The following is a 12,868-nucleotide window of genomic DNA, read 5'->3' as shown; positions in this document are numbered from 1 at the left end:
ATACACACATCACACTATACACACATCACACTATACACATCTCACACTATACACATTACACTATACACACATCACACTATACACATTACACTATACACACATCACACTATACACATTACACACTATACACATTACACATCACACTATACACATTACACATCACACTATACACACATCACACAGTAACCGATCCAATAGTTCCCATTAGTAAATCCCGCACACAGCGCAGAGTTCCCACACTCAGGATGAAAACCCACCCCTGCAGTTGCGCATCTTGGCCACTAGAGGCTGCATCCTTCCTGCCGCCCGCACAGCCTCACATGTCCGCCGCACTTTGTTAGCGCTGCTGGGTTGTAAAGTTGACATGGTCAGGAGGTGACTGCTGGGACCTGACGGGCGGATACGCGGCTCGGACAAGGGGTGGGCACGCCGGGGGCATCAGTGCTGAGGCCGTCACACGCTGGGTAAGCCTGTCCCCTCCTCTGTGCACTGGATGATATGTGTCTCCTTTCTCTCTCTCTCTGCTCAGCCTCCCCCTCCTCCCCAGACCTCCCTCCGCTCTCTCCCTCCTCGCCCGGCAATGAACAGCTGCCTTTGCATGAAAAGAAGGGACGATTATCCTCGGGTAACAGTTAAGTGTCCTATGGATCCTCCACCGATCCCCGATCCCTCCCCAGATCCGCACAGTAGGTGTTGTGGTCTCCGGGTCTGCAGGCTTTGTTGTTCTAGCTGAGTGTTTGCAGAGATGCAGCAGGCCTGAGATCTCATTGGATGCATCAGATTAACCCCTTCCTGGCCCACCAGCTGGGGGTCAGTGTATGGATACTGCATTATGTGTGTTGTGGTACATCCCTCCTCTCCTTCCTTCCTCCTCTTCTTCCTTCCTCCTCTTCCTCTACAGCAGCCATAGCAGGTTGATGTCAGGCAATGATCATCTGATGTCATGAAGAATATCTGCAGAAGATAATGGCTGGTGCATGATGTGTTACTGAAGACCAGAGGCCTTGTAGTGGCTGGAAGCCTGCCTCTAGTGTGTGTATATATATATATCTATATATATACACACAGGGGTCAAGTCCTGGGGAAAAAAGTGTGGGAACTCACCCTAGGTTTCCACTTAAAGGGGTACTAGGCATCTTATACCCTATCCAAAGGATAGGGTATAAGATGTCTGATCCTGGGGGTCCCGCCGCTGGGGACCCCCACGTTCTCCCTGCTGCTGACGACGTTCGTTTAGAGCAGTGGTCTCCAACCTGCGGACCTCCAGATGTTGCAAAACTACAACTCCCAGCATGCCCGGACAGCCGTTGGCTGTCCGGGCATGCTGGGAGTTGTAGTTTTGCAACATCTGGAGGTCCGCAGGTTGGAGACCACTGGTTTAGAGCGTTGGGTGCAGCACCAGAGGCTCATGACGTCACAGTACACGGCCCCTCAATGCAAGTCTATGGGAGGGGGGCGAGATGGCCGTCACGCCCCCTCCTATAGACTTGCATTTAGGGGGCATTACTGTGACGTTATGAGCCTCTGCCCTGCATCACCAGTCATCCGGCACGGAACGAAGTTCGCTCCGTGCGCCGGATGTATGGGGTGCCGCAGCAAAGATTGCAGGGGGTCTCCAGCGATCAGACATCTTATCCCCTATCCTTTGGATAGGGGATGACATGTCTAGGGGCGGAGTAAATCTTTAAGGGCTGGTCCTGCAGGACTCCTGCTAATGGGAACTGCGTTCCTGCTGTGGAAAAAGTGCAGGAACTCCGTTCCCATGAGAGTTCCTGCAGGACTTGAGCCCTGTGTATCTATATCTATATCTATCTATCTATATATATATATATATATATATATATATATATATATATATATAAAACCAGCCTTGGGTTGGTGCTGTCCATAGTTATCATATAATGTTTGTTGCAGCGTCTATCCAAATGGTGCAAAACTACCACTCTCAGCAAGCCCGGACAGCCAACGGCTGTCCTGGCATGCTGGGAGTTGTAGTTTTGCACTATTCTGAGGTCAACAGTTTAGAAACCACTGGACTTTATTCTCAGTTTGTTGAATACGGCCCCTTTCACACTATAGTGATCCCCCGACCTACGATGGCCCCGAAATACAATCATTTCAACTAGAGATGAGCGAACTTACAGTAAATTTGATTCGTCACAAACTTCTCGGCTCGGCAGTTGATGACTTTTCTTGCATAAATTAGTTCAGCTTTCAGGTGCTCCCGTGGCCTGGAAAAGGTGGATACAGTCCTAGGAGACTCTTTCTTAGGACTGTATCCACCTTTTCCAGCCCACCGGAGCACCGGAAAGCTGAACTAATTTATGCAGGATAAGACATCAACTGCCGAGCCGAGAAGTTTGTGACGATTTGAATTTACTGTAAGTTCGCTCATCTCTAATTTCAACATACAATGCTTTTCTATGTCGGGGCCATCGCATAAACTGTTATCCGACAGCGCAGACTGCTTGATCTGCCGCCAAATAGCCGATTAATGTGCCCCGTGTGCTCCGGTGTCGCTCACCTGTCCCCGCTGCTCCGGACCGTCCTCTTCATGCTCCGCTGCATGGCCGTCGCTCTCCTTCATTGTCATTATGTCGCCGCGCACGCCGTCCCGTCATCCAATAGGAGCAGCGTGCGCAGCAACGTGATGACAGCGACGATCCAGGGCAGCGGTGACGGTCCGGAGCGGCGGGGACACGTGAGCATAACTTTCTAGATTATTATTGCACGGATCCCTCAACATACGATGGATTCAAGTAATGATGGTTCATTTGGAACGAATTACCATCGTATGTTGAGAGATCGCTGTACAGGTATCATCCTGTAAAAAACTTTGGTTAGTCCTGAAAACGGCCGTCAAAAAATCCCATTCATGTCAATGGGATATTTTTTAAACATCCTTTTGCATCAGTTGTGTCCGTTTTTACTAATGTCAGTTATTTTTGCCGGCACAAAAGACGGTGCATGCACTAATTTTTAATCCCGCAAAAAAATGGTGAAAAAACAGATGTTAAAGGGATACTCCGATGGAAAACGTTTTTTTTTTTTTAATCAACTGTTGCCAGAAAGTTAAACAGATTAGTAAATGATTTCTATTAACAATTGTTTATCCTTCCAGTACTTATTAGCTGCTGAATACTACAGAGGCAATTTTTTTCATTTTTGAACACAGCTGTCTGCTGACATCATGACCACAGTGCTCTCTGCTGACATCTCTGTCCATTTTAGGAACTGTCCAGAGCAGCATATGTTTGCTATGGGGATTTTCTTCTACTCTGGAGAGTTCTTAAAAGGGACAGAAATGTCAGCAGAGAGCACTGTGCTCGTGATGTCAGCAGAGAGCACTGTGGTAATTTTGTCAGCAGAGAGCTCTTTGTTCCAAAAAGAAAATAATTTCCTCTGTAGTATTCAGCAGCTAATAAGTATTAGAAGGATTAAGATTTTTTTAATAGAAGTAATTTACAAATCTGTTTAACTTTCTGGCACCAGTTGATTAACAAAACAAAACAAAAAAAAGTTTTCCACCAGAGTACCACTTTAAAATTTAACATTGAAGTCAATGGGAACCAGATGATGTTAAAAAAATAAATAAATAAATAAATAAAAAAAACATCCGTTATTTGGTGACAGAGGTTTTACAGGAGGATTACAGTAGTGTGAAAGGGGCCTAGGTCAAGATGTCATGCAACTTCAGGATGAGGGTGTTGGTAACATTGTATTATTGCTCCCAGAGAGAAAGAGACCAAATAGCAGTCTTGCAGATAAACCTTTTAAGGGTAGGGTCACACGTAACGGATCCGCAGCGTATTTTATGCGGCGGATCCGCCGATGACCGACTGCTGTGCCTGTGTTGTCTGCTCATAGCAGAAATTCGCCGCTACAGGGACCCTCAAGTCGCAGTGTGCAAGGCCATCGTGCTACAATCATGGCCGTAAATGTTGGCACCCCTGAAATTGTTTACGAAAATGAAGTATTTCTCACAGAAAATGATTGCAGTAACACATGTTTTTCTATACACATGCTTATTCCCTTTGTGTGTATTGGAACTAAACCAAAAAAAGGGAGGAAAAAGAAAGCAAATTGGACATAATGTCCCCAAACTCCAAAAAACCCTTTGGAAAAATAACTGAAATTAGTCGCTTCCTATAACCATCAATAAGCTTCTTACACCTCTCAGCCGGAATGTTGGACCACTCTTCCTTTACAAACTGCTCCAGGTCTCTCTTATTGGAAGGCACCTTTTCCCAAAAGCAATTTTAAGATCTCTCCACAGGTGTTCAATGGGATTTAGATCTGGACTCATTGTTGCCACTTCAGAACTCTCCAGCCCTTTGTTGCCATCCATTTCTGGGGCTTTTTGACATATGTTTGGGGTCATTGTCCTGCTGGAAGACCCAAGATCTCGTACGCAAACCCAGCTTTCTGACCCTGGGCTGTACAGTGCGACACAAAATCCATTTGGGGCAGCAAAAACAAAATCCACCAGAGGCAGCAAAACATCCCCAAAACATAATTGAACCTTCACCATATTTCCCTGTAGGTACTGTGTTCTTTTCTTTGTCGGCCTCATTCCGTTTTCGGTAAAGAGTAGAATGATGTGCTTTGCCAAAAAGCTCTATCTTGGTCTCCTCTGTCTACAAGATGTTTTCCCAGAAGGATTTTGGCTAACTCAAGTTTATTTTGGCAAAATTTAGTCTTGCTTTTTTATGTCTCTGTGTCAGCAGTGGGGTCCTCCTGGGTCTCCTGCCATAACGTTTCATTTCATTTAAATGTCGATGGATAGTTTGCTCTGAGACTGATGATCCCTGAGCCTGTAGGACAGCTTGAATATCTTTGGAACTTGTTTGGGGCTGCTTATCCACCATCCGGACTATCCTGCATTGACACCTTTCATCAGTTTTTCTCTTCCGTCCTTGCCCAGGGAGATTAGCTACAGTGCCATGGGTTGCACATTTCTTGATAATGTTGCGCACTGTGGACAAAGGCAAATCTAGATCTCTGGAGATGGACTTGTAACCTTGAGATTGTTGCTATTTTTCCACAATTTTGGTTCTCAAGTCCTCAGACAGTTCTCTTCTCCTCTTTCTGTTGTCCATGCTTAGTGTGGCACATACAGACACACAATGCAAAGACTTAGTGAACTTCTCTCCTTTTTATCTTTTTCAGGTGTGATTTTTATATTGCCCACACCTGTTACTTACCCCAGGGGAGTTTGAAGGAGAATCACATGCTTGAAACAATCTTATTTTTCCACATTTTTAAAAGGGTGCCAATAATTCTGCCCATTTTGCCCATTTTTAGAGTTTAGTGTGACATTATGTCCACTTTTTTTCCTCCTTTTTTGGTTTAGTTCCAATACACACAAAGGGAATAAACATGTGTATAGCAAAACATGTGATACTGCAATCCTTTTCTGTGTCTGTGAGTACACTAAGCGCCGTCCCTGTGTGTCTGCTCGTAGCGGCATATTGCTGCTACGAGCAGACAATGCAGGCACACTCTAGGGTCAGTCATCGGCGGATCTGCAGCGTAAAATACTCTGTGGATCTGTTATGTGTGGTCCCACCCTAAGAGTGTATTCACGCGTACAGTATCCTGCACCTGTTTGATGTGCAACAGTATCCTGCGCATATTTGATGCGCAGGATTTGAAGCTGCAGATTTTATTCGGCAGATTTCAATGTAAACTAAATGACTGAACACAGCTTCAAAAGTACAGCATCAAACACGCACAGGAGACTGTATGTGTGGATAGACCCTAAATCAGATGTTACACTGCGAGCATTCACACCGGCTTAGGCTAAGTTCACATTAGCATTGTGCTTCATTCTGCTCGATATCCATTCTGCCCTATTTTTTTCTTTTTTTGGGCTGAATGGACCCGGAATGGGTCGGGGCACAACGGATATTGCCGGATCTCGACAGGTCCCATTGACATTCAGTGTGGTCCATTGGGTCAGGTGTCGGTTGTTTTAGTGGAGAAAATATTACTTTTTTTTTTGCTAAAGTCCTGTATAGGGATTGACCCATATCGTTTTTTTAGGGCCGATACCGATAATTGGTGGAGGTTAGGGCCGATAGCCGATAACTTATACCGATATTCCGGTATAAGTTATCGGCTATTTATCCCCTTGCGACACCGCTGCAGATCATTGATTTAAAGCGGGCGCTTTATATCAATGCACTGCAGTGGCTTTTGCGGTGCCATAGGCCGCCGCCGCCGCCACCCGCTTCTCTCCCCCTGCCTGTCCGGGGGTCCTGAGACCTATCACCGCCACCGCTCCCCGCGCCGCACCACGCCTAGGGGTGCCTCCAGCTGTTGCAAAACTACTACTCCCAGCATGCCCGGACAGCCGTTGGCTGTCCGGGCATGCTGGGAGTTGTAGTTTTGCAACAGCTGGAGGGCCTACTGTAGGTATAGTATATTCTACAGACCCCTGTCCATCCCAGAACCCTGACTCACCTTCCCAGTTGCTGCAGGGATCGTCCGGGGAGGGTGGTCCGGGCCATCCATCCTTCCTGTAGTGTCCGGCGTCATTCCGGGTGGAGGGTGAACCGGTCCGGGCTGTCCTTCTTCTCCGGGGGTCCTCTTCTCCACTCCGGGCAGGCTCCGGCCTAGTAACGCTGCATAGATGCCGCTGCGCAGCGACGCGCCTGACGTCACGGCGTAGCGGCGTCTATGCAGCGTACTAGGCCGGAGCCTGCCCGGAGTGGAGAAGAGGACCCCCGGAGAAGGACAGCCCGGACCGGTTCACCCTCCACCCGGAATGCCGCCGGACACTTCAGGAAGGGTGAATGGCCCGGACCACCCCCATTACGGGTAAGTTTAATTTTTTTTTATTGACTGGGAGAGTGGGGGAGGGGCCCGACTGGTATAGCGGTATGGGCAAAAATCCATACCGTGGGAGAAGAAAAAACAGGTATCCGGTTAATACCGATATACCGCCCAGCACTACGGTAGGGGGTGCGACGCGGTGCGGTGGGTTGGGGGGGGCGGTCGCGGTGCGGCGGGTCGGGGGGTGGGCGCTCGCGGTGCGGTGGGGGTGTTGCGGGGGGGCGGGGCATTATCGGCTTATCGGCAAGGTAATTGCCGATACCGATAATGCCCAAAATCGTGATTATCGGCCGATAATATCGTCCATACCGATAATCGGTCGATCCCTAGTCCTGTAATTTAGACTGACACAGAGAACGAGGTGATGTGAAAGACGCCTAAGGCCATGTTCCCATTGTATTCAACGGGATTCTGCTGCGCTGTGCACACGGCGGAATTTCTGTGCCAGATGTTTCTGGCACGGAAATTCTGATTTCCATGTCCGGAGAAAGAGTGACCCTGTTCATTCTTTCTGTGGAATCTGCACAGCATGCATTGCTGTCTATGAGATGGCGCATTCCCGTGCGGTCTTAGCGCCAGCATATTAGCCAGCGCCCGCAGTCTGCGGAATGTCCGCACAGAGATTTTCCATGCGGACGCTCCAGGCGTGTGAACATCTTCTTCTGGCATGGTATAACAAAATATCTGAAGAGACACACGTATATTATACACACACACAACCTAGCAGAGCGGGCATTTTAAAAACAAACAAAAATCCCTAGCAAAAACGTATTTATAATAAACAAAAAACTGAGTTTAGAAATTGAATTCTTCATGAGGAATCCTAAATCTGGTTTTAAAGCTCGACATGTAATACTATTTTATTTGTTTTTGTTAGGGGGGGGGGGGGGGGAAATGAACAATAGAAAACAAAACATTTTCAACTAGCTAAGGAAAAGTACCGTATTTTTCGCCGTATAAGACGCACTTTTTCTTCCCCAAAACTGGGGGGAAAAAGTCGGTGCGTCTTATACGGCAAATACACCCCTATCGCGGCGGTCCCTGTGGCCATCAACGGCCATGACCCGCGGCTAATACAGGACATCACCGATCACGGTGATGCCCTGTATTAACCCTTCAGACGCGGCGATCAAAGCTGACCGCCGCGTCTGAAGGGAAAGTGACACTAACCCGGCTGTTCAGTCTGGCTGTTCGGGACCGACGCGATTTCACCGCGGCAGTCCCGAACAGCCCAACTGAATAGCCGGGTTAGTGCTTACAGGACACCGGGAGGGACCTTACCTGTCTCCTCGGTGTCTTCTCCGTTCAGGGATCCCCTGTATGGCCGGCGCTCTCCTTCCTCGTCATCACGTCGTCGCGTACGTGCGTCGGCGTGCGTAACGACGTGATGGCGGCAACGGAGAGCGAGGATACCCGGCCGGCAGCAGAGACGTTCCGGAGCGACGGGGACACGGCGACAGCGATGGAGCGACATCCAGGGCAGCGGTGACGGGTCCTGAGCAACGGGGACACGTGAGTATTACCTCCTATGCAGTGGTCTTCAATCTGCGGAGCCGTTGGCTGTCCGGGCATGCTGGGAGTTGTAGTTTTGCAACATCTGGAGGTCCGGAGGTTGAAGACCACTATTGGGTTCAAAATCTTTATTTTTTTAGATTTTACACCTATAAATTGGGTGCGACTTATACGCCGGTGCGTCCTATAGGACGAAAAATACGGTATATACTACTGTTATGCCCCATCTTGTTCTGGGTCCTTTCGGTTCTATTTTATTTATTTTTTCTTGCAGAACAGACACAAAATGACTCAACTGGATCCTAACGGATCCCATTGACTTGTATGGAGTCTGTTGGGTATCTAGTATTTTACAGGAGTTGAGCGGAGATAAAAAAAAATAATTTTCTCCGCTCACATCCCCTCGTTCCGACGGACTTACTGATGGGGCTCCCTTTACCGGAGCACAACTGCAGCACGATTGAGCCACAAACCCTTGTCATGCTTGAAGGGGAATTCCATCTGATGTATCACAGTGTCCCAAATGGTAATTTTCTTGCAACCTAGTAACACGCTGTTGTTAAACTTTAACATCTATGCCATGAAATGCATCAAACCGCTGTTTTCTAACCAATGTGCCTCCAGCTATTGTAAAACTTACTCTCCCAGCATGCCCTGATCTGTCCGGGCATGCTGGGAGTTGAAGTTTTGCAACAGGTGGAAGCACTTTGGTTGGGACAAAAATTCTGGTTTGACCATGGGTATAATCATCCAGACTGACGGCATCATAGGGCTCTCAGAAGCTTTTAGTTGATGCCATTAGACCCCTGCTTTGGCAGCCGCTTTGTGGGTGTGAAATTGAACAGGCGGATATCACTCTGTGTAATAGGACTCTAAGGGTACGTTCACACGAGCGGATTTTTGTGCGGGTTTTCCGCTGCGTATTTGAAAGTGGGCGGGTTCTTCTCGGCTCTTCTCCCTCTTTCAAATACGTAGTGGAAAACCCACAAAAAAATCCGCTCGTGTGAACGCACCCTAAGGGTGGACAGATTTGTTGCAGAATTTTCTGTGACTGTTTTCTGAATGAGATTTACAGAAGTCCATGCCCAACCCCATTCAGATGTATAGAACACATTTTTAGAAATTTTGGCAAGAAATGTGTCCTAATTGTAGCAGAAAACCTCCCCAGGAGAATGGAGGCTGATAGAAAAGCCGAGATGGAAATAGATCCATTGTTAGAATAAGGGGGGAGATTTAACAAAACCTGTCCAGAGGAAAAGTTGCTGAGTTGCCCATAGCAACCAATCAGATCGCTTCTTTCATTTCTCAGAGGCCTTTTCAAAAATGAAAGAAGCGATCTGATTGGTTACTATGGGCAACTCAGCAACTTTTCGTCTGGACCGGTTTTGATAGATATCCCCCATAGGATTTCAGATATAAACTGCCCATTAACATGCTAGAATATAGAACATCAGTGTTTTTGGTGTGTGGGAGGTAACCACAGTACCCAGAGAACCCACACACGGGGAGAACATACACACTGCTTTGAACCTAGCGTAAAAAAAAAAATCTTTGATACTTTGATGATTTTGTATGTTTGCTCATTGACAGAAAAGATCAGTCTATAACTTTATTGGGCGTTTTTTTATTTTTAAACAGCGAAAGACAGATTAATAACAAAAGAAATATATGAATTGAGTTACATTTAACTCTAAAAGGGAGTGCTCCTAATCTCAGTTTATCTGTATAAAAGACACTTGTCCACAGAAGCAATGAGATTCCAAACTCTCCACCATTGCTAATGCCAAAGAGCTGTCCAAGGATGTCAGGGACAAGATTGTAGACCAACACAAGGCTGGAATGGGCTACAAAACCAAAAGACCATCGCCAAGCTGTTTGGTCAGAAGTTTACAACAGTTGCTGCAATTTTTCGCAAATGGAAGAGACACAAAATAGCTGTCGGAGGGTCCATGTAAGATTTCACCTCCTGGAGTTTCAATAATTATGAGGATGGTGAGGAATCAGCCCAGAACTACACGGGAAGATCTTGTCAATGATCTCAACGTAGCTGGTCACCAAGAAAACAATTGGTAACACCCTACGCCGTGGAGGACTGATGTCCTGCAGCGCCTGCAAAGTCCCCCTGCTCAATCACATGTACAGGCCTGTCTGAAGTTTGCCAATGAACATCTTAAATGATTCCCGTCTAGTTGTTGGCTGATTCCCCACAGTTCATCATCAATGAAGTGCCACGAGGTGAGATCTTGCATGGAGCACCAACCGAGTGGGATGGACCTTTATTTTGTGTTTCTTCTATTTGTTATCAATTGCACCAACTGTTGTAAACTTCTCACCAAGCTGCTTGGCGATGGTCTTTTGGACTTGTAGCCCATTCCATTCTTGTGTAGGTCTACGATCTTGCCCCTGACATTCTTGGACAGGACTTTGATCTTTGCCTTGGTGGAGAGTAGGGATGTCCCAATACTGGTATCGATATCTGGACCGACACTGGACATTTGAGTACTTTTACTCGTACAAATGTCCCCGATACCTAATCTGATACCTGCCCCTGCCGGCAGGTGTCACCATGGTGCCCTGTGCATGCTACCCAAACTATGCAGTGTGTTCAGCAGCTAAGCTCGCGTCAAAGCCGGGAACTGTGGCTAATGTCGGACATCACCAATCGCGGTGATGTCCCGCATTAATCCTTTAGACACCACAATAAAAGTTGATCGCGGCATCTAAAAGTCCTGAGATTAAATGTTGTTAGCTCAGGGATGCTGATCGGGATGAGGATCAGTTTCCTGATCAGCTCAGAGGATGGCTGGAGGTCCCTTACTGTGCTTTGTGCTGTCCAATCGTTGCTCCTTAACTGCAGCCAGCCATGGCGGACAGTAGTAAAGGAGCTTCATTATCACTGATCAATGCTATGCTATGGCATAGCATTGATCAGTGTATGTAATCTACAGATTGCATGTAACATTCCCCTATGGGGACTAAAAAATTGTGAAAAAAATGTATAATACATTTCCTAATAAAAATTTCCTAATAAAAATTTGATTTCTCCCCACTTTTTTTTAAATAGTTTAAATAAAATATAAATGAAAAAGATTTTGAATAAAAAAGTATTGGTACATAAATAAATCTTTAAAAAATGCTATCGGGACATCCCTAGCAGAAAAAGACAACTTATCCCCTATCCACAGGATAGGGGATAAGTCTTTGATCGCGGGGGGGTCCGACCGCTGGCACCCCTCGATATCTCCTGCGCTCGCAGCTTTGTAGATCCCTATAGTTCTTTTGGACCACAGTCTTGCCAGGATCTGTGACCTGTGTTAGGCTGGGTTCACATCACGTTTTACCAATACGAGACAGCATACGGCTGGGGGGGGGGGGGGGGGGGTAGCTAAAACCTTAAGCTCCCGTATCCCTGCAGTATGCCGCCCATATGCAATTCATTACAATGAGCCGACCAGAGTGAAACGCTGACTCCCGTTGGCTAATTTTTTCCCCGTATGCGGTTTTCCACCGGACCTCAAACCGTGGTCGACTGTATGCTGTCTTGTATTGTAAATATAGCAAAAACAGACAATGTGACCTGGGGAGAGGAGAATTGTGTAAGATTATGCCAACATAATGGCAGGTTAACCCTTAAATATCCCAGGTACAAGTGTAAGCCGTATTAATGTGAACTTCATGCATTTATAACAAAAACCAGAGCGAAAAAGTGAAGTCACTTTTATAAAACACATTAAGTGTTGAATTTGATTAATTCCGTAGAATGTACAATACAAAAAATGGTTAAAATTGCGTAATATCAAAGAGGAATACAGCAAAAAAAAGGTGGTATCACCGGCTCTGCACATGACACTAAAGCTGTGGTATATAAAGTATATTGTTGTCTGCGTCAGCTACAAAGCAATAAAGTATATGTAAACCTGTCTCGTATTGGTAAAACGTGATGTGAACCCAGCCTAACTTAGCCCCTATCAGAAGGTTTGGGGATAAATTATAGATTGTCGGGGACCCCTCTGCAATCTCCTGTACGGGGCCCCGGCAGTGCGCAGGAAGGGGGCTTGTCCCTCCCCAGCATGACACGGCGGCCAGCACACCCCCTCCATGTATCTCTATGGGATATATGTGGGGGGGGGGGGGGGGTGTCACAGTGTCAAGCTAGGGATAGACAGGCACCCTTCCTGCGCACAGCCGGGGCCCGTACAGGAGATTCCAGAGGGGTCCAAGCAGTTGGACCCCCCCGCGATCTATAACTTATCCCCTATCCTTTGGATAAGTTATATACCACTACAGTTTTCCTTTAATACAATAAATAAGTAAATTAAGCTTCAGGGCACGGTCTCACTAGAGATGAGCGAACTTACAGTAAATTCGATTCGTCACGAACTTCTCGGCAGTTGATGCCTTTTCCTGCATAAATTAGTTCAGCCTTCAGGTGCTCCAATGGGCTGGAAAAGGTGGATACAGTCCTAGGAGACTCTTTCCTAGGATTGTATCCACCTTTTCCAGCCCACCGGAGCACCTG

General features: G+C 46.8%; 1 protein-coding gene across 3 annotated transcripts in view; it reads left to right on the top strand.

Annotated features, from left to right (window-relative positions):
- Window positions 1-268: 268 nt before the first annotated feature.
- Window positions 269-12,868, top strand: part of MVB12B (multivesicular body subunit 12B) — a 117,376-nt gene continuing 104,776 nt past the window's right edge. The window contains exon 1 of one of the 3 annotated variants that reach the window (XM_056540967.1): window positions 269-464. Coding sequence is in view for 2 of the 3 variants with exons in the window: in XM_056540965.1 (XP_056396940.1) it covers window positions 494-631 (138 nt within the window). In the remaining variant the exon portion in view is untranslated. Of the gene's footprint in view, window positions 465-492; window positions 632-12,868 lie in introns of those variants that run through there. The other 2 variants (XM_056540965.1, XM_056540966.1) reach the window with 2 other exon arrangements.

The sequence above is a fragment of the Hyla sarda genome, chromosome 9 (assembly GCF_029499605.1).
Source record: "Hyla sarda isolate aHylSar1 chromosome 9, aHylSar1.hap1, whole genome shotgun sequence".
Lineage (NCBI taxonomy): Eukaryota > Metazoa > Chordata > Amphibia > Anura > Hylidae > Hyla > Hyla sarda.
Note: the sequence above shows the minus strand (reverse complement) of the source record. Positions and strands in the feature narration are given on the sequence as shown.